Below are 22,009 nucleotides of genomic sequence, written 5' to 3'. Positions count from 1 at the left end.
TCAGGAGGGGAATGAGAGGGCTGAGGGAAATCTGAATTCAACCACACTCTAATAATTTCTCTTGGAATGAGTATTTCCCATTAAGTTAAAGTAGTATTATGAAAAGCCAGGAGACTGACGTGCAGAAGTGGGATAATTTGAATTGTACATTTGAAAATATTTTTATAAGCTCTTTGCCTTTTCCCTGTCAATTTTTTTGACAAGTCTTGTTTGAAAAAAAAAAAAAAAGTGCTGAAAACTTCTGGTTTTTTTTTTCTTTCTGGACTTGTGTGTTTAATATGAAGTAATAGTACTCTAGAGGGATATCTGCAAGACTGAAACCAGTAGTTTAATCTCATTTAATTAGACCAGGGGAAACTGAGTAGGTTGTCCTGCTGCTTTCTGGGTCATAGCAGGGCCTGGGGAGGGTGGGCAGTTCTGCAGGGAGGGTTTGGAGAGGGCAGGAGGAAAGTTTGATGTTTACTGGCCATATGAGGAAGGATTGACTATCTCTGGTGGACAGGTCCAGCTCGTCCTTAGCCAGTCTGGGTAACAACTGTATTCAACACAGATTTGTGTCTCTAAAGGTTTCTATTGTAAACATTCTTGCCTGATTGCAGCCTGGACCCTTTAAAGACAGCCCCACCACCTGTATAGAAGCAGTTACAAGTTCCCCTACACCACAAACTGTGCCCTGTATGATTAATTTGATATGTTTTAAGGCATTGATTTACTGCACATTTCCACAGTATTCCCAAGACCAAGATTATCCTGATCTTTTGTGGTATCTCTGAGAGGTGAATCCCAACGTAGTACTTTGCTATGGCAACAGAAATACACCATTTGTCATGGCAGAGCTGCTCCTCAGTGTCTCAGCTGTGAATCAGACAGCTCAGGTAACGTGGGGGCTCAGTGGAGCTCTGGAATTCCTGTGTTTGCTCCTCGAGGGCTGAGGCAGCTCTTTCAGTGCTTGGTTATTGTCATGAAAATGTTCAGAGTGAAGCCAAAGGAGTTTCAAGGTGGGTGGCTGCTAGTCTGTGCTGGGACTTAGATTATCTCCAGGACTCAGGAAACAGAAGCAGCAGGTGGTTCTGTTTAGGGCAGGGATGTCCCTTTTGGGACAGGTTCTTGCAGTGGCAGGAACTTTCCCTGTAGCCTTTCATCCTGAAGAAATACCTTCAGTCCCCTGCTTCCTCTGCTTATTCAGTAATAACTTCATGTTTGCTTATGTTTTTAGCCAAGTTTTGGCATCATTTCAGTGTAACTGTTCTGGAAGAGCTGCTTCCATCTCCCTGGGGAGCAGCTCTGCTGATGTTACACTGGGAGGAGAGGGCAGGGCCGTGCCTGTGTCCCGGGAGCTCTTGGCAGTGCCATGCAGGGCTGGGAACCCTTCCTGCATCCTTGTTCCTTTCCATTCAGGCTGAAAGTAATAAACCTGCACAGACTGTCAGGGCAGTGCTGCTCCTGTTGACCAAGGTGTGCCCCACACTGATTGTATAAATCATCCTGGTGATACAGGGAGCAGCAGTTAATAGAAAGTGCTTTAGGTTTATTTTATTTTTTCACAAGTGCATCCAGCTAGGTAGCAAAGTCAGGTATAGCAAATTTGGTAGCAAATGCTAAAATCCAGTTCCTCCATCAAGCTGTATTTTTGTTGCATGGTTTTCAATTAAAAGAAAAAGCACAAGTGGATTTGTGCTCTGACTTGCAAATTCTGTGAGGATAAATATAGTCAGCATCACTATGGTGCAGTTCTTCTTTGGCACATTCCTCCCCAAATCTGTTCAAAAAAGGGAAAACATTCCTTCTTGGTCCAAGGGCTAAGCAGGGTGGAAGAGCAGAAGTGTGAGAAGTGCTGGAAGCTGCTCAGAGCTGCAGGTGAAGCCGAGATCCGGCGGCTCAGGCAGGAAATGTCCTCTCCTGGCAGCCCCTGGGGTGATCCCAGCTGTGGGATGGAGCTGGATCCAAGTCCCCGTTTTGAGGCATTGCCAGGTGGCTGCAGGCACAGCTTTTGCTGGATGTTCCTCAGGCTGTGGGGAGCAATAAACGGAGCTTTGACCACTCGAGCAACTGAGATCAGTCACAAATGTGATCACTTGGCAGCTGCAGCTTGGAGAAATGAGCTCAGGGTTTGAATTCCAAGGTCTTGAATCCTGGTGCTGTCACCTGCTTGCCAAATGGCTTCAGCTCCGATATTAATGTGTTTTCCATTTGTTGGCTCCTCTGATCTCCTGGAGGCAGACGGGGGATATGTGTCAGGCCTGTGAACGTGGAACAATGAGCATCTGAGGGACTGAGGGGTGTCAGATTTCTTTCTGGGTTTTGGAGCTTTGTAATAAATACAGGAAAACACAGGAGAGGCAGATAAAAATGCTTAACAGTGCCTTTATTCATTACGTATGGGTTGGTTTGGCAGTCTTAGCCAAGAAATAGCTGTGATCACTCTCTTATCTTCTTGTATCTTCACATGTCCTCACAGGAACCACAATCCTTGCATGGAGGAGCATTTTCATGCTTTTGTTTGCAACACAAATCACGCCAGTGGTTTTAAGAGTGATGTTTTCATCTGAACTTAGCTTGAGAAACCTGGCTGCTGTCATCATGCCCATCTTCACTGCTGTGTTAAAACCCAGCAGACCACAGACCAAAAAGGAAGTTTGCTCAGTGTCATCTGGGGGAAGCAGTTGCCCCCTTGTTTGCTTTTGGAGGTGCAAGATCTTTCCCTTGATTACAGGTGGTGAGTTTGTGTTGCTTGAGTGGGTGTAGCCAGTGAAATCTGAAATTATTGTGCTTTCAGTGCCACGTGTTTGTTGTGACAGATGGCCTTCACCTGGCTTGGCACGAGGCCTTCTGGTCCTTTGTGCTGGTGCAATGGAAGAGTAGTTTTATTAAACTGGGAGAGGCCGTGCCCATGCACAGCCTGCCTGTCTCCTCAGTGCAGCCCTGAACCAGAGCAGACCCTTCAGCCCTGTCCACTTACCAAGATGAACACAGACAGCAAGTTTTACCTTGAATTCCTATCCTGAATCAACCAGGAATTGTGTTTTTGCTCCAACACCTTCTTTGTTGCTCTTTAATCCATTGCCCAGCATTTGGGGTAGGGATATTTTTTGACCCAGAGTCCACTATGTTTCTTCTGCTGCAAAAGTTCAAGGAGCTCTGCTTGGTGCCTCAGTGTCAAACCTCGGCTTGGTTTTCTGCAAGTGGCACCCTTGGTTTGTGTGTCTGCGAAGTTTTGAGCTCTCACTGGAAGTTTTCCATGTGATTGAGATGTTTACAACTTGACTTTGTCTCGTCATTTCTCCTCTGCTTAGTAAGGATTAAATTCACAGGGCAGTTTCTGTGTTCTTGGAAAACACTTTCTCCTCTCTGGAACTTTATTTGCCACCAAGGATGATAGACCTTTGTTTGAATCTCTTATTTTGACCTCTTCCAGAAATCTGACATAAACAGGATGAGCTCACAAATCTAATTTCCAAAGGAGACCAGGATTAAAGCATGCCCTTGTTTGTTCATTTGCTTCTTGCAGCAGTTGGGATGAGTTTGATAATGTGATGTCATTTTTAGCCAGTGAGTACTCCAGGCTTGTGCATCAGTGAAATTGAGTGGCTTTTCTCCCTTCTCCCCTTTTGATGTACTGAATGAGGGGTCTGAATTTTCAACAGCTCAGCTCTTGGTTTCTCCCAGACTCTTAGGGAGCCCCGTGCTGCCAAGGCCAGCACTAAGCCCTGTCCAACCTGAACCTTTCCTGGCACAATTTGAGGCTGTTCCCTCTTGTCCTGTCACTTGTTCCCCGGCAGCAGAGCCCAGAACCCCCCAGGCTATATCGAAACAGTCCCAGGAGTGTTGAATTGCAAAATCCTCCTCTTTAAAATGCAGCTAATTCATGAACCCTCAACCAGAACAGCCCTGTGCTATGGTCATGAACCTGCCCTGCATGCAGCTGAGTGAGAGTCCCTTTCCAGGAGCAGCTGAAAGCCCCGGGAAGGTTGTGTCTTACTGTGGGTTTCAGTTGCAGCATCAAGATATCAAATAAGGAGAAATCCTCCATGTCCAACAAGATCAGGTGCTGTTGTCTGTGTCCTCTGGAGATGCTGAGTTTATGAAATTATCCTCCAGTGACAAGTGTGATATCAATCAGTCCTCTAGGATTGGATCCTGCAAAGCTTGTATCTGCGGGGAATTTCTATGAAGATGTCAACAAAACAAGCAGGATTACAGTTCTTGTGTTACTCTGTGGTGCTTACACAGTGTGCATAAGGGACACAATGGAAGAGATCTGATTGAATTATGTTAGCATAGAATTTTTGGGGTACTTTTTTTCATCCTGTTATATCTGAATGCCCCTTTAATGGAGAAATTTACCTGTTAGGATAGAACAAGAAGTAGATGTTATAAATTAAGTAAAGGTTCAATTTACATTAGGTATTGGGAGGAAACTCTTCCCTGTGAGGGTGGTGAGGCTGTGGCTCAGGGTACTCAGAGCAGCTGTGGCTGCCCCTGGATCCCTGGAAGTGTCCCAGGCCAGGTTGGACAGGGCTTGGAGCAACCTGGGTTAGTGGAAGGTGTCCCTGTTCCATGGAGGAACTGGTTTTTAAGTTCCCTCCCAACCCAGGCCATTCTGGGATTCTATTGCCATGATGCTGTTTTTGGAGGGAGGAGTTCCTCTGAATCTAAAAATCTGATTAAAACTGTTTTCTGTTTTGACTTGTTAAAAAAAGGATAAAACATGGGCTGGTGTTGACAATGTTGGCATTTCCAGGCAGGCTCAGATGGCAGCTCCAGCTGGGATATTCCCATTCCAGAGGGCAGAGCAGCATCCACACAGTGTCCAGAGCCAGAGCATGGCTGTGGACCCACAGTCCTTCATATGCAGCGTGACCTGTGTCTGATAGCAAAGCCCTGAAGCCTTAGGATGAATTTCCCCAAGATTTATTCATTTATAGCACTGCAGAGGGAAGTATTTGCTCGGATCCAATAGCTTTATGCAGTTAAAAAGAAGGGAATTTGGAGAAGCCTGCCTGGCCACGTGCTCCCTGCCACTGCAGGGCTCTGGGAAGGGGTGGCTGTCAGGGTTTGTTTGGGTCTGAGTAATTTTTCACAAGCTGGGAGAAAGGTTTGCCCATTTCTTGGGGAAAGAAAAGCAAAAGAGTTGCAGCAGGTCAGTTTGGGAATCTCATTTCATTTCCGAGGGCAGGGAATCATTACTAACCTAATTTCCTTTTGAGATTGGGTTTTCTAAGGTGTAACTCTTGTGTGAGCTGTTTATTTTTTCCATCTTGCTGGAGGTTCCTGCTCTGTCCTCTCCATGAGATTTTTCCCTGCGTGTGGAAGTGTTTTATGCAATAACCCTCTCTGCTTTGGGGTCTGCAACCTGTGCAGTGACCAGTCTGTGAAGGAGTTTGTGACCAGCCTCAAAAAGAAAATAAATGTCACAAGGTGCAGGGGGCTGGGATAGGGACACAGCAGGATTTGCCCTGGGAATTCGCCCTCCATGTGGCACTGCTTGCAGCCCTGCTGAGTGGCAGGAAGTGTGGGAATTCTGGGCCTTGGAAGCTCATGTTCCCTTCAAAGCATGCTGGTGTACAGGAAAGGCTCAGCAGGGACCCCAAACCTGGGAGGCTCCTGACGTCCAACCACACTTACCTGCTGGGAAAGATCCCGTTGTCATGACCAGCAGTAGGATAAATTTTCCTTGAGGAAGTTCCTTCAAAGAAGTCATGAGCTGAGCTTGGAGAACCCCATCTCCCCCTTTGGCTGCTCCCCATGTCCCACCTGGCAGCCAGAGGGCAAGGGTGGCCCTGAGCCTGTCCCTGTCCCTTCACCATGGTGGCTTCCCTTGGACAAGGAGCGAGGCCACCCCAGTGCCCAGCAGCATGTCCTGCTGCCCCAGCTGGCTCCAGGGGGATCCATGTGGGGTTGGCACTGCTGCCACAGCTGTGCTACGTGCCTGGATATGCCACTTGTCACCCGGATGTCACACATGAGGTTCCATTCATAATGAAACGATGGTTCTGTTTAAAACAGAGGCATCGCTTTTCGCATGGAATATTCTCCTCTTACCTGCAAGCAGAGTTCCTTTTGGCCCAGAATATTTGTTGCTTCCTTAAGATCCTGATTTGTTTCCTTTTTAAATTGCCTGCTTACATGTGCCTCAGTGCCTCCTCGGAGCGGGGCCGTCACCAGGAGCTCTCCCAGCACCCAGCAGGAGTCAGAGCTGCTCCAGTGGCTCCCTGGTTCTGCAGGGCACATCACGGTCATGGGGTGGAGGGGTGAGCAAGAAGCCTCCTGTTATTTTTTTTTACCCATCCTCCCTGCCAAACGGCCTATTTTCTGCCCCTAATGGTTTTTGCCTAACAAATGGTGTTTCTTTTTTACAGCGTTATGATCCTGGACTTGTTGTGGTGATGGTAAACTTAGCAGTGGTAATTTTTTATTTTCAGACTGAATTACTCCTTTGTCATCAGTGCACCAATGTTAGGCTTACTTTCTCTGTTGTAGCCATCATCCTTCTGCTTGGTCTTTCATTTTCCTTTCCTTTCTTTATGCACACTTGTCTGATCCTTGTTCATTAAAGGGTATTGCTAAGAAGGGATGTTTCTGTTTGTGTTAGAACTGCCAAAATCAGTTTAAACATAAATTTTTAATACTGTCCAAACTTGATTTTTTTTCCCCAACATGATGGGCACTAGCACTTGCTACTGCAATTTCAAAATAGATTTTGAATTTAAAAAACCAACTCAAAAAACTTTGACTGCCTTAGAAGGCAAAAGTACTGATGCATTGTGTACAGGGGTTTACCAGGCCAATGAGGCTGCATCAAAAGATCTCAATTACTGGAGAAACAAAACAAAAACAAACCGAAAATACCCAAAACCCAACCAAAACAAAAAAGAAAAAGCTTGAAAAAAATTTGAATAATAAATTGTTGGCACTTGGTGCCAGCCATTCCATTTGGGTTCACCACTTACCAGTAAATCCCTGATTGAGACGTTATGAAAGTGATATTGCACCTAGGAAATCATTTTTATAACCTGTCTTTAATTTGGTCCTTTTGCTAAAAATTGCAGTCACTGCTTACTGTATTATACCATTGGGCATAAGAGAAACCTTGTCAAAGATGAGCATTAAATATCCAAAGGAAAGCTCAATCCAAACCATTTCATGTCAATGTGATCACTACTTTTGGACCTGCTGCCTGCCAAATTCCCAGGCATATCAACAAAACCATAAAGCAATTAATTAAATTGATTTATTTCTGAATAAAACCACATGTCTGTACTTTAAGGTTCAAAAGCCCGTCTAGGGCTGTGATTTTGGCAGGAATTATGGCTGATGCTGGAAAAGAGTTCACACCTATCCAGGTTTTCTGAGGCAGTTTTAAAGACTTTAACCTTTTGCACATGTGGATGGCAGTGGAATATTTCAGCATGACTCCAACGTGTCAGTCTTTTAGCCCAAAGGTATAATACCTGTGTATGTGTGTATAACAAGAGTTGTTTACACCAAACAAGAGCAATAATAAGGGAAGTAAACATTCTGTTTTTTCACTCAAGGTTTGCACTGGAGAAGGTAAGTACTTTGTCAGTGGGTTACATCACAACCACCAGTGCCAGTTGTGATGTAAAAATCAAAATAATAATAATTTAAAAAAAAAAAAAAAGCTGTGGTAGTAAAGTGCTTGTCTGCCCCATTTTGCTTTGTTTGGCTGGTTATGAGTGGATTAAAGATATGTTTTTTTTAAATAATAAATCTCCAGCGTAGTTTGATTAGTTCAAAGTCAATTTTCTTCGCAACCAGTCCTTTTCACAGCTTACAGGTGACACGGCGGGGCCAGAGCATCACTCAGGGGCTGGGGGAGCAGGGACCCACCCCTGGCCTAGACTGGGTGGTTGGGATGGAGGAAGTTTGGCTTCTGTGCCATTATTCTCCTGAGCATTCCTTACTCCTGGGGAGGGCAAAAGCTGGTGGGAGGGAGGCTTCCACATCTCTTACAGCAAAGTTCTAATCGATTATTCATGAGCTGCAACAGTGAAATGTGATTAGCAGCTTCTTCACTCTTATGGGGAGATGAGCAGCCTGATGTGGAAGCCTTAAGAAGTCTCAGGTCCTGATATATCAGCCCTGCCCCAGGGCTTGTCATGGGGGAACATTAACCACAAGAAGCTTTTATACGAGCAGTTAATGTTCAGAAAAATGCATTTCTCATCCTGGGTGCCATTCGGAGCTGGGCACAGGGTTGGCTGTAAGCTGTGAGAATGGCTTGTGTTTGGTTCACTGTAGCTTTCTGGTCTCTGCACTCCAAGGCAAGATCTCTAACCACCCAAACCCAATGTGTACAGTGAGCTGTGGTGCTGGGCTGCTGCTGACCTCTCTCTGTGTGTTCCTCTTCCAGGGAGGACAGATCCCATCCCTATCGTTGTCAAGTATGATGTCATGGGCATGGGCCGGATGGAGATGGAGGTGAGCTCCCCTCACCCCTGCAGGGCTTCTGGGGAGTGGGTGGGAAAGGCATTTCAGGTGAGAGTTTGTGCATCCAAGGCAAAGAACAACTCGCTCTCCAATCAGCGCAGTAAGAAAACACTTGTCTGCAAAATGCATCCCCTGTTTATCCCTGTGAGCCTGGGTTCTGGAGTCTGGATGCTCCCCAAAATCCCTGGGCTCTGAGATTTCCCCTCCCCAAAGCTGTCATGAGCCTGCCAGGGCCCTCCATGTCAGGGGGATTAATGACCTGTTTTACACTTGGGGTGACAAAGCAGGGAAAGCAAAGTACAACTTGCATAGATTCTGTTTCAGCTGAAATTGTTAAGTTGTTTTTTCTGGTAGATTTGATGGTGCAATGTATTTATGGACCAAATAGCATCTCTTCTCTGTTTTTTTTTTAAACAGCTTGACTACGCCGAGGATGCCACGGAGCGGAGGCGAGTGCTGGAGGTGGAGAAGGAAGACACCGAGGAGCTGAGGCAGAAGTACAAGGTACAAAGAGAGGGTCATCAACATCAGTGTCTGTGGGCTGGTTGGGAGATCTGTTCTGATGGGGCTGAGTTCTCCTGCTTCTGCTGCAGTGATGGTAGAAATTCACTGCTCTTGGGTTTGGTCATTCTGAAGATGATTTATGTTTTAACACACCGGTTATTCACTTCCTGGCATCAACCTTCCTGTTTGTTTAGCTGCTGAAGAGCCCCAGGGCAGCAGCAGGGCTTTCTCCATGTGCTTTGCTCCTGTTCTGGAAGGAACAGTCCTGGGGTGAGCAGGACATTTCCTTCCCTACACCCAGGGCTGCCAGATTTTTAGAGTGAGCCTGCCATGTCAGGACAAAACCTGCAGGTGGTACAGGGGCAGTTACCAGCTGAGGGGAAGGAGCTCTTGTGTTGTATTGAGTGAGGAGTGAGCAGTACATTTGTGATGTTATTGCATAAATCCTGCTTGCTTTGGAAAGGTAGGACATGGCTCCAGCTTGGAGAAATTGATGGACTCGAGCTCTTTGGAAGAATAGCTCAGGCAGTATTAAAAAAAGACAAATTCTGTATTTCTATGGGATTTAAAAAACCTGTGGGGTTATTTTGTAAGTCAAGGGCTGATAAAAATGAGCTGTAGAGTTGGATTGAGCGTGACATGCAGGAGCATTCTTGGATTAGCTGTAACCAGGTTCTCTGTGGAGACATGGTCTCTGCTCATCCTTTAATCCACTCTTCCGCTCCCAGCCCTGCAGTCCATCAGCTCTGAGGAAAGCCTGCTTGTTCAATTGTCCGGAGATTAGGGGAGTACCAGGGTTGAGGAAGAGCCCAAGACATCCAAATGAAGTGTCAGTCTTGCATAAATTTTAATTATTTCAGAAATAATGGGAAAGTAGTTTCAATGCCATTAAAATTAAACATAACCTCGGCAAATCTAAAATTCCATTTCCCCGGTTGAACAGTTAATTCTTCAGGCAGTTTATTCAGCTATGAAAATTTATAGCCTCCTCTCCTCTTTTTTCTTGAGATCTTGATTTGCTTGGTAAGTGAGCTGCAGGTGTTTGGGTACCCAAGGGGGCTGTGGACTCCCTGTCCCTGGGAAGGTTGAATGGGGCTTGGAGCAGCCTGGTCTAGTGGGAGGTGTCCCTGCCCATGGCAGGGAGTGGGACTGGGTGAGCTTTAAGGTCCCTCCCAAGCGAAACCATTTTGTGATCCTGGAGTTCTTGGTGTGTACAATTATCTTTCCAAACACAGCCCAACCTGTGTTGCTCTGAGATTATTTTCTCTTCCTGCCCTCATCCAGCACAGGTTTTTTTCAGGAGCTCTGGAGCAGTGGCACTCTCTCCCGGGTGCAGTGGGTTTTTTATTAGCTCAGTTCATCCTTAGCCCCTTGCATTTTGGTATTAATCTGTGAAAAATCTCTGCAGCCGTTACTTTTTGCTGCTCCGCAGGAGTCCATTATGTAACTGCCGATGGCAGTGCGTCCTGATCAGCCATTCAGGGAGCCTCAGAGAATCAGATCACTCTGCAGCCAAGAAATGTGTTTTAATTCCCTTCTTTTATATAAATTCTGATCACTCAAATGGCTGGGTTTCATTGTTTAGCCACAGGATGCTTGCTCAAAAAAACCTACACATGGCACAGGAAGCTTGTCTGGTATTCAGAGGAACTTTAAACGTCCGTGTTCTGTGGAGCTCACGCTGCTCACGCTGCTCTGTTTTCCTTTCTTGTCTTCCTGGGGACCTGCCTCAGGCTCAAAACTCCAGATTTGTTGATGTTTTTCTTTTTTTTCCTTTGACAAGGGCATCTGGTAATAGATGGAAGCAGGAAGTTGCTTCCTTTTTTATGTAGAAGTGAGCAGTGCTTGAAATTGAAAACAATCCCAAATATGAGCACTAAAATTTTTTAGATATATTTTTCCTCTCAGGTGTTGAAATTTTTTAATATAAATTTTCTATCATATAAAACATGCTCAGTAATGTTATTTTAATGCCATTTTGATGTGGTAACTAGGAGATAAACCATATTGCCTTGAACAAGATCTGAAATTCAAAGGAAAAGCCTTTCAAAGTTTTCTGTCTTAAACATTTGTGGCCTCTGCTTGCTGAGGAAGGAAGCTTCCCATAGGAGGTTTGTATTGAAGATGGAAAAAAAAGATCCTTAAGGGCTTTTTCTGTAATGTTAGGCTGTTTTTTTATATAATTTCTCTTTATTCCAGTTGAAATGCCTATGGTCAATGGTTATATGGGGAGTGCTACAGTGAGTACAGTGGGCTTTGTGATGCAGCATTTGTAGCTGATTTGGAGTAAAACCTTCCACCTCCTCAGGGTAAACCTCCCCCAGAGAGCTCGTGAAGAGTGGTGATGTTTTATTAATTCTGCTGGTGGGGTTGTAATTGATACAGCCTGGCAAGAGGGAACAGCTGCTTAGCCCTGAGGTTGCTGTGTCCCAGCATCAGGTGTGTCTCGGAGCCCCCCAGATATGCAGCAGCCCTGGGGACAGCACAGGCTCCTTCCATACCTGGATTTCCAGCCAGTGCAGCTGGCTGAGGGACTGGGATTTCCCCAGTCCCAGAGCTCAGTGCATAGTCAAAACCTGTAGCAAAAGAGGGAAGGATGTAGCTGTTGCCAGGTGAGACACCTCATCTCTGCCCGAGGTTTGGTTTTCCACCTGTGTTGTTCAGTTGTAGAAGGGGAAAGAGCCTGGTTTTGTTCTCCTAGATTTGATGCCAGTGTGTCTCTGGGTTAGCTTGAGGCTTTGAAGCATGCCTTGGAGCACAGACCATCCAGGAGATCCCCTAAGGCAGAGCTGCCTTGCCCCATCAGCACTGCAGGCCTTGTTTGAAGCACTCTGCTTTTAGTGGTACTTCTGCGATGACCAGGGGTGTTCAGGCCTTGTGGGTCCCTTCCAGCACAGAATATTTTGAGATTTTGGCTAACAAATAGTGCCAAGGTTGGCAGCATTGCAAAGTTCTGGAATCCCTCCTGTGCATTTGCAAAGGCTGCTCAGCTTAGTAAGCTGGCTTCAGTAAGGCCAAGTGCTGGGACCTGCATTTGGTCACAGCAACCTCATGGAAGGTTCCAGGTGGGGGCAAAATGACTGGAAATTGGGACAGAACCTGGAGGTGCTGGCCAGCAGCAGCTGGTCGTGGGCACAGGTTGGACCCAGTGATGTTGGATGTGTTTTCCAACCTCAGTTATCCTGTAATAAATATAATCAATGTACACTAAGTTTTTATTAAGCACTATTTTTCCTTAAAGGACTAACCCATCATCTTCCAGGCTGTTCTACCGGACACTTAACAGAAGCAATTTTTTGTTAATTTTTCAGGATTATGTTGATAAAGAAAAGGCTATTGCCAAAGCTTTGGAAGACCTCAGAGCAAACTTCTACTGTGAACTCTGTGACAAGCAGTATCAGAAGCACCAGGAGTTTGACAACCACATAAACTCTTACGACCATGCTCACAAGCAGGTAACCAGTTGTAGACAGCACAGTTCATCTGTTGGATGTTCATTGTGATGGTCTTGTTTGTGGTTAATACTTGGAGTTTCCCTGGTGTACCTGTTTTCCTTACTGGTCCAGGAATAGGTGTTTTATGTTGCTGGATAAGATTTTTATGCTTATCATTCATTTAAAAACACAAAACAACAGAAGAACCCCAAGCCCCACTCCATGGTTGGCATCAAGGAACCCCACTTCTGAAAGAGCCACGGACAGGGATGTGCTGGTGTAAAACTGAAGAGAGTACACATGGAGGTGGATGGCTCCCAGCTTGCTTTTAGCATTAGTACAGCTTTGGGGAGTGATGATTCCCCACGTGTGAGCATTTTACTACCTGAGTCTGTGTTCAGTGGAGTTTCTGAAAACAGACTAGGAAATAATGGGCTGTGTCAAAGGAATCCTAAGAAAGAAGCACTTCCCAAATTCTGTGATTCTCAAGAGAAGGTGGGTTCAGAGTCTCTGTGGAACTGGTTTTTTTTCCCAAGGTAGGGATGTACTGTAGTGTCTGCAGGGTGTTTTATGCTGCACAGTAAGTAATGGAAGTTCTTGTGTTAGCCTGATCTGTTTGACCATTTAAGCTGCTAAATGAGATGTAACTGCACAGCAGATAGCAGTGTTGGGCTCCTCCAGGGCTGGAACGGCTCAGAGGAAGGGTTTGATGTTCCTAGTCATAAATTCTAGCAACACAATCATCAAAATGCTGGTAACTCGAGGAGGATGTGCTGTAGAGCTTGCAAAATAGCAGTGAAAACAGCTTGAAAACAAGAATGTGGCTTTAGAGTATGATTTTTTTGTGTGTGTGTTAAATGTAAAATATGACAGAGAATCTGCTTTGAACTAAGGGAGTCGTGTCAGGAATTCTCATGGCAGGGCAGTCGGGCTCTGAGGAGCGGTTTGGTAGAATCAAGAGCAGAAATTCATTTATTTCCTTGGTTATTGGGCAAAGGGGTGGTTTTGGCCAAACTCAGTCGTGACACCTGAGAGCAGAAAACTTGCTTGGAGGGTTTCCATCAGTTTGGCTGAAACCTGAGTGCAGTGACCTGCATTTATCTGGGAGGTGGCAGGACCTGTTTTGTCACATTCTTGGTGTGCTGATGCCATGGGATTCTGTGAACTGCCCAGCTCCAGCCTGGCCAGGCTCAGAGCTCTTCCAGCAGCTGGAGATGCTGTGGAGGAGGAAACTAACCTGTGGATAGCAATAAAAGGAGTCATCAGCAGGAGTGGACTGAGAGAAAAATGTCTTGTGTGCACACAGGATGGAGTCATCTCATCAGGAGAAAGAATTTGGAGGTTGCTTGCTACTGCTGATTATTTTGAGAGGAATTATGTTCTTGGATAATTCCATCCATTGCAGTCACTTCAGGCAGGCTTTGGAGAAAATGAGCCTCCAAACTCTGGCTGCATCACCCAGCATTAATTTCTAGTTACAGAGGGATTTAAACAAAGAAGCAATCATGCTTTGCTTAGGGAAAAAATTGCTTATCCAGCTTTGTCGGGCTGAAATGTGTGTGACCCCGCTGGGTCAGCGTTCAGGGAGTGAACTTGAAACCCCTGAGACAGAATAACAGTGAATTTGCATAAGGAACATTATCTCTCCTGCTCCAGGGAGGCTCATACCCAGCAGTCCAGTCTAAATTTTAAAAGAGTTTAAAAAAAGAGCTGTGCTTTTGATCTGTTGCACGTTGATGTTCTATAGTTTGTCACTTTGGACAAGAGGGTGAGGTTGCAGAAAGGTGAGCCTAAAGTTTTTGAGGAAAAACATGAACTTTTCCAAAACTAGGCCCATCAGTTGGCTTTCTCGGAAAGAAAAGCCATTACAGTATCTTAGTTACAGCAACCCATCTTGGTATACATCATCTGCAAGATTTTGTTGTCTCAGTGGTAATTTTTGAGGCAACAGAGCTTGTTTTTGCTTTTTTCTTGGCTCAGTTTCCACAGCATTTTTGCTTTTAAGTATTTTTAGTTCCACATCCCGCTGACGTTGAAGTGTTTGGTTATCCCTCTGTGGCGCTGCGAGCATTAGGCTGTCCCTGTAAATAGATGTTCCATCCTCAGATCCCTTTCCACTCCCGAGTTATAAAGACACTGTCTTGTATTCCAGGAAGGAACTCGGGATTATTGCCCAACAGGGATGATAGGTAAGTGTATTGATCCCAACCGGATGAATTTTGGACCCACCAAAATTGTGTCAACACCAAACAATTAAAGGGGAGGTTTCTTCTCTTTACTTCCTGCCTGTCCTGGTTTCATAGACCATTTGGCTGCATCTGAATCAACCTTAACACCAAGTTTCTCCAAAAGGCAGCATTTCCTTACCTGGGAAAAGATCCTTGCATTTATTCTCCCAAACCACTGGCATGTTTCAGCCATTGTGTTGGAAGTGTGCAGTGTTGTTCTGGAGCTGGTTTTAATTAAGTTGATACTTGATGAGAAGTGCAGCTGTTTTAAGGACCAGTCAGCACATGGCCTGTCCCTCTCAGGGGACTGCAAGCAGCTGGAGTGGGTGCAGGTGGCCCTGCAGGAGGGGCAGGAATCTCAGTTCTCTCACACACCCTGCAGTGAGCAGCTGGAAAGGCTGCATCCCACAACTTCTTGTACTGCTGCTGATGTCTTCAATGGTGGTTTTTTTTTAGCTGTAGGATTCTGATTTTGAAGGCCTGGTAGGTTATGAAGGGCCCCGCTCCTGATGGTGCCCACTCCGGACAGTCAACAAAGCAATAATTAATAATAATTAACAGACAGAAGGTAGCAAATGTAGAAAGAAAACTTCTGCAGCTAAGAAGGATCTTGGGTGGTGAAGATGGACCCATTGTATATCGCTGGAAGTGTTTAAGGCCAGGTTGGACAGGACTTGCATCAGCCTGGGATAGTTCAGGGTGTCCCTGCCCATGGCAGGGGGTGGAACAAGGTAATCTTTAGGATCTTTTCTAAGCCAAACCAGTCTGGGATTCTGTGATTTTTCTGCTGCTTTCCTGCAGATCCAAAATGTCCTGATCCTTGGGAGCTCCCGCAGACTTAGAACACTCTGGTCTCAGTGGGAATGTGTCCTTAAAGCATTACACCTGTGAGGGCTCCTTATTTGGTTTGGGGTTTTGACATTGAGATAAAGACCTCGTGTCAGATTTGTGTGAAGATGACTGTGCGCTGCTTGTCGGGGTTGTGGCCAGTCTGTGTGTTCCTGTCAAATAAACAATAAACCTGGATGTGCAGAGCCCAGCACCTGAAGCAGCCTGCAAGAGTTCTAGTTGGAATTATCTTGGATGTCAGTTATGTAGCATTTACAGTCAGCTTTTACTATGGGGGATTTTTAACAATTTAAGAACTTGGAGAATCTCCCACCATCACCTTGTTCTGCTCGTGTGCCTGCTGAGGCTCGAGCTGTTTACTGAGTCACTGACCCAACAGAATCAAAACATTCTCCTTCTGCATTGCCTGTGAAAAACAAACGTGTTCCTGAGTGAACTTGTGCCAGGTTCCCTGGGAGAGCACAAACCAGCATTGAAATGCAGATTTTATGTAGCTGTTTTTTTCCCCTAAGTATGTGGTGTTTTGGAGGTGTAGGTGATTAATTCTGCCTGGATTCTCTTCGTAAAAGGGCAAAGGGAGTGTATTCCATAAATAAGTTCTGTGGGAAAGAGGGTGGAACTCAGAACTGAAAGTATAGGTGTGCAGTTCTCTTTGTGCCCTAATTAGCTGCATCTTTGTTTCTCATGCCGAAGGGGAGGGATCTGTTCAACCACAGTAAAATTACCAAGACAGTCACTGCTGGGGTTGAGAAATACTCTGAATGCAAGCCCTGAACTTTGTGTTTTGGGGAGACTTGAGAATTCCAAAACCTTGGGCCTCCAAGCACAGCTTGAATGGGAAAGACTGAGGAGGGAATCTCAGAGGTACTTGGTGTTACATGGGAGGTTCTTCTGCTCCAGAAATGCTCTGCCCTCAGAAGACCCACCAGTTAACAATAAAGGGGCTCCAAGAGAACTGGAGAGGGACTTTGGACAAGGGCATGGAGTGATAAAACAAAAGGGAATGAATTTAACTGAAAAGGGAGTAGGTTTGGGTTAGAGATGATGAGGAAATTCTCCCCAGTGAGGGTGGGCAGGCGCTGGCACAGGTGCCCAGAGCAGCTGTGGCTGCCTCTGGATCCCTGGCAGTGCCTGAGGCCAGGTTGGACACTGGGGCTTGGAGCAGCCTGGGACAGTGGAAGATGTCCCTGCGCCACGGGGTGGCACTGGGTGAGCTTTAATTTCCCTTCCAACCCAACCCATTCTATATTTTTCTTAACCCAGCTGAGAAAAACATTGATTCCTTCCAGGGAGGAAATGAAGATGAAATAAAACAGCATTTGCAGGCCATTTCCCCTCTGTTCTTTTCACTTCATTTATAAGCGTGCAAAGAATGTTGATGACCAAAGATAAGCCAGGCTTGTGTTCTCACTTCAGTAAAATGATCAAGGTTGCCATCCTTTGAGCTTGTGTTTCATGGTGTCGTTCACTCCCAAAAGCTTTTGGGGCAAAGAATCAAGCAGACGTCAAAAGTTCAGAAAGAAAGAAATCTGTTGGCACAGAATGAAAAGTACATTATTATTATTTTATTTAATATGGGTTGGCAGAGAGACATGAGAACAATGGCAAGGGAGGAGGGGGCTCTGATGTTATGGGTGCTGCCTTCTGCCTCGAGCCCCAGAGGTGGATCTGCTTTGACCCATTTCAGTATGAGGCTTGGCATGAAAGTCTCTCATCTTCAGGTCTGGTGACAGTGTGACAATGCTTTTGTCTTGTGAGAATAACAGGGGCTTTTTCTGCTCTGCACTTTGAAGCAGAGAATGTCTCTCAGTGGGCCTCAGTTGAGTGATGCTGTGTGGCTTTGTCAGCTTAAACAGAGAAATTCCATTTACTGCTGGTCCTGAGCCTGTAAAGCTCTGCACCCCAGTCGGGTACTGGGGGAGTCTTACCTGGTACTGTCTCATCAGCAAAATCTGGGGTGTGCTGAGTTTTTTATGGCTCTGAGGCTGCCAGAGCTCCAAGAGTGCTTGGACACCACTCCCAGGGGTGTGGGGTACACGGGGTGGGATTGTTGGGGTGTCTGCAGGGCCAGGGGTGGGACTGGATGATCCTTGGGGGTTCCTTCCTTCTTTGGATATTCTGTGATGATCCAGTGATTTTTCTGCAATAGTTCCTGACTCCTGCTCGCCCCCCTGTATTCCCCCTTTTGCTGTGCCTGGGATGGGCTCTCAGGAGCTTTTCAGCAGTGCTGTGGTGCAACTGGTCTAAGCTGATTTGTGAGGATTGGAAGGTACTGGTGGTGTTTGCCAGTTTGGCCCCTCCTGAGCCGTGCAGGGATTGGGAGATAATCCAGCACTGTGGCCTCTCTGTGCTGCAGTCCAGAGGTAGCTGCAGATTTGATATCAAACTCGCTCTTTAGGAACCTGATTTGCACTCCTGTGGAAATGCAGAGACGAGTTTGGAATTTTGTTAGAAACAAGGCTGGAAACTTTAAATACAATTCTTTGTTCCAAAGCTGAGGTGGGTGGCAGCTATTAATAGACCCCAGGAAGGCTGGAGGTAGTGAACTACTGCCTACAGCATGTGGAAATCTGGAGAAATTTTATGTAAGTGCTGGTGATTTGTGTCACTGCTGGTCACTGCAGCGTAGTCCTTCTGACAGCTGAAGTAATAAACTAGTAGAATATTCCTTGGCTTTATGGTCTCCATGATCCTGCAGTTTGAAAGGATGTTGCTGCTTGTATAAATGCTGCTTCCTCAGAAAACACACTACCCACAGAGAAAAAAAATGCCCTTTAATTTTGAAATCTTGCAATAGCATGAAGCATGTGTTTGATTTAATACAGGTTTGGTGGCTCTAATCCTGTTGAAAAAATCATTGTCTTGCTAAGCACAATGGGAAGACTTTAAAAGGGAGGATTCACCCCAAAAGTAGGAGTTCCCAGGGCTCCTTGTGGAAGGAGAAGTTCCCTGAGGATGGTTGAGTGGCTGTGTTAAATCCTTGTTGGAATTTCTCCACGGTGCTGGGGAAGGGACAGTTCCATGCACTTCCAGCCTCACTCACATCCGCACATCTGGTGTGGTCCAAAAAGTAATTTAGAGGCTTTTGGGGGATTAGAATAACACTCTCTTCAGGATTAGATGGAAATTTCTTTAGTGTAAGCTGAACTTAAATACCTGTTTAGTTCAAATGATTTCCTGGCCAGGCTGAGACCTGGAAGTGTGTGAGCAGTATTTCAGTGCTCCATGTGCTCTCTTCAGCCAGTGAAATTGTCTTTGGATTACTCCTTCCCAGTCAGGACTGGGGAGCAGGGTGGGCATGGCTGTAGTGAACTGGTTATCCATTCTGAGGGGACGAATCACTGCATTCAGTGACATATTTGAAACAGTGAGGGGGGAGTTACAGGTTATTTTGAGTAGTTCTGGGTGTTTTTCATTCCTGCAGCTGGTTGTTGTTACAGATGAGCAATATGGGCTCCTCTTTTCCCCCCTTTCCCTCCCCCAGGACACATTTAGGGAGGGTAATGCAGTCCAGCCAGGTCTCTTGCACGCCTGGGGTAATTTCTGATGATAGGTCTGTTGGTTTAGGTCAGTCTAAGAAGCTGAGCTATGTTCTGTTCGGTATTTTGCATTTCCTAGGAGCTGGCATGGTGCATTTGTGAGCTTTTCTATCCTGTACTTCCCCAGCAAGACTCTTTTTCCTCCTGACTTCTGTGTGACAAAAAGAAACTCAGCCTTGAGATCTCTTGGTCCTTTGAAAATCAGACCAACTCTTCCCCAATTTTGGAAGTACCAAATTCTCAGCAGTCTTGACACGAAGGCCAGTGATTTGTCAGCCTAAAGGGCCCAGGTTTGGGTGCACATGGGAGTTGCTGTGGTGCATATTCTGGATTACAGTGCTTTGGGGTAGTTAATTTGCTTCACACCTCTAAATCTGAAGTGTTGAGAGTGGGAGGTTTGAGGGAGCAGAGACACACAAAGGTCAGCATTTAATAATGGGCATTTAATTCTGTCTTCATTCAAATTGCCATGTAGTGGAGGCAGGAGAGCCTGGGGGCAGCTGCATGTTCCCAACAGCTCTGAGCCTGGTTTGTGTCCTGGGGGATGATCAGGACCATGCCTGGGGGCACAGCGGGCTCTGAGTGCACCATTGCACCTTCCTCTTGAGAGGAAAAGGTCACAGTTCGTGTCTGGTGTAAATAGCTGGGTCATACTTTTTTCCAAATGGGTGAGTGATCTCGAGACTTGGCATCAGCCCCCATTAAATAGTTTTGTCAGCTGTTGGTGGCTGTAACTTCCCAGAGCATTTCAGACACACTTTCAAAATCAGCATGAAAAAGCTGATAGCATTGCTCAATCCATCTATTGTATTTTTTTTTTCTTCCTCTTGGAAAAAAATTTACTCCTCAACATTTAACATACACCACAAAACCCTTGAGCCCTTTACTTGTCCTGGTGAAAGTAGCTCTGCTGTTCCAGGTGGGATCATGGCTGTGTCCGTGCGTGTCCGTGTGTGTCCCCTGCTCCAGACCCCAGCTCGCTCCCCTGGCTCCGCTCCTGCTCCGTAGAATAGCTGGCACACTCCCCCATGGCTCTCTAGTAATGCTTGCTTGTTGGTTTTTTGATTTTTTTTTTCTCTTCCACTCTTGTTATATTTTTACTTTCTTTTTTTCTTTGTGATGTGATGTTTTCAGCTGATGTATTGAAAGCAAACCCTTCTAATTTGGGAGTCCAGATCACAAGAGTGAGTTTCTTTCTACTGGTGTCTGTAGTTGTATCTTTTTTTGTGTGTCCTCCCCTCTGATTTTGGTAACAATCAACCACATTTAGTAAATACAATTAGGTAAGAGAATCCTCTGTCTTGTCCCTTTTTCACAAAGCAATGTTCTCTTTACATTGGGCCAGCTTAATTCCTCTAATTTGAGCTTTGGGTTGGTTTCCAGATCCACTGTTTCTGTGTGTGGCAGTCTGACTCTGCTCCAGGAAAGAGGCAGAGTCAGCCAGCCAGAAGTATTTAGAATTCACCAGTGATTTGTACATCCTGTACAAGAATTGTTCCAAAGTGACTCCTGCTCTGAGTCCCGTTAGTCTCCCAGGCCCTGCATGAAATGCCTGAAAAACATGAAACTTTTTCCAAAAGCTGAGTACAGGATGCATTCTGGAACTGGGCCCTTTGAAAGGGTTTTGAATTGTGCACTAAAAAAGAACAATGAGTCCCTTTAGGATGGTAGCGGTCTGTCTTTGTTGCTTTCTGTTACTTAAACTTCTGTAGAGCACTCTAAAAAAGTGTTGTGAATATCCACATATATTCCAAGAAAAACCAGCAGCCTCTTCTCCTAGTACTCTGAGCCAAGGACTTTCCAAAATGTTCTGAAGTCTTGGATGTTTATTTTCTATTAGAATTGGCTACCTAGACTCCCTCAGTATATTAGGATGTTTGAAATTCCTTGGGATTGGGTTTGCTCCCTCATGATAAGACTTCTGGGGAACTTGGTGCTTCTGCCCCTCCACAAAGTATTCAACCCCAAGAGACCCTCCTGCCTTTAGAGCAGTTTGTTTCTTGACCCTCTCAGAACTACTGTCAGGAAATCAAGTAACCGGTTGTGGTGTATGTTGCACTCTGGATTTGCTTATGAAATCATTTGCATGGGATTTTTGGCTCCTTCTCCAATGTAACGGTACATTGCTTTTGTCAGATGTCATTCCCGGGTAGCTCTGGCACCAGCTAATCCCTCCTGTCCTTTGGCCCATGCTTTTGACTCATGTCATGCACCGTTTGTCAAGTACATCTGCACGCTGCAAGAGCAGCAAAGTAAACAATCCTTCTTTTCCCCTTTTCCTTCCAGAATTTGCTTGTTGCTTCAAAATCAGCTTTGTTGTCCATGCTAAAGAAAACCAGTAGTGTTGATTGGAAAGGGGTGTACACAGAACTTGAAGTCATAGCCAAAAGTGACCACCAGTTGTCTTTTCCTTCAGCTGCTGGGAGGATGGCAGTGTGCTCCGTGGGGTTTGTTGAGCTAAGATGCTATTGCTCCATCCTGGCTCAATAAATGTCCCTGGGGAGGGGCTTGACACCGCATTTCCAGTGCTACAGCAAAGAGCTGCTCTTGGACAAACACAAACAGCTTTGATCTGATCCGTCCCTGCTTTCTTTTGCCTCAGAGGTTGAAAGATCTCAAGCAGAGGGAATTTGCTCGCAATGTCTCGTCAAGATCCCGGAAAGATGAGAGGAAGCAGGAGAAAGCCCTGCGGCGCCTGCACGAGCTGGCTGAGCAGAGGAGGCAGCCTGAGTGGTGAGTCTGGGCCAGCACCCCTGGGCTGGGCTGGCACTCCTGCTCTGGGATACTGCACAGGCTTTGAGGGCAAAGCTTCACACTGGTGTTTGGGGCTCATGCTGTGATTTTGGTAGGAGTGAGTTCACTAAACTGATCATACAGAGCATTCCCAAATTGCTTTAACCAGCAATACCTTTTCTTCAGTAATTTAATATTATGAAAAACTTTGAGTGGCTGTATAATGATATTTTAATGCATGTGTCTGGGTGCAAGAGCACTTGAGCTGTGT

The 22,009-nt window shown here is 45.7% G+C and overlaps 1 protein-coding gene across 10 annotated transcripts in view; it reads left to right on the top strand.

Annotated features, from left to right (window-relative positions):
• The window catches only part of GPATCH8 (G-patch domain containing 8), a 54,212-nt gene that overhangs the window by 26,319 nt on the left and 5,884 nt on the right, over window positions 1-22,009 (top strand). For 4 of the 10 annotated variants that reach the window (XM_072919191.1, XM_072919193.1, XM_072919192.1 and 1 more), the window contains 7 exons: window positions 6,360-6,404; window positions 8,375-8,442; window positions 8,869-8,955; window positions 12,267-12,410; window positions 14,542-14,578; window positions 20,140-20,189; window positions 21,608-21,738. In XM_072919191.1, coding sequence (XP_072775292.1) covers window positions 8,416-8,442; window positions 8,869-8,955; window positions 12,267-12,410; window positions 14,542-14,578; window positions 20,140-20,189; window positions 21,608-21,738 — 476 coding nt within the window. In that variant the 5' untranslated portion in view covers window positions 6,360-6,404; window positions 8,375-8,415. Of the gene's footprint in view, window positions 1-426; window positions 6,252-6,359; window positions 6,405-8,374; window positions 8,443-8,868; window positions 8,956-12,266; window positions 12,411-14,541; window positions 14,579-20,139; window positions 20,190-21,607; window positions 21,739-22,009 lie in introns of those variants that run through there. The other 6 variants (XM_072919187.1, XM_072919188.1, XM_072919190.1 and 3 more) reach the window with 3 other exon arrangements.

Source organism: Taeniopygia guttata, chromosome 27 (assembly GCF_048771995.1).
Source record: "Taeniopygia guttata chromosome 27, bTaeGut7.mat, whole genome shotgun sequence".
Taxonomy (NCBI): domain Eukaryota; kingdom Metazoa; phylum Chordata; class Aves; order Passeriformes; family Estrildidae; genus Taeniopygia; species Taeniopygia guttata.
This window is presented reverse-complemented; position numbering and strand designations above follow the sequence as displayed.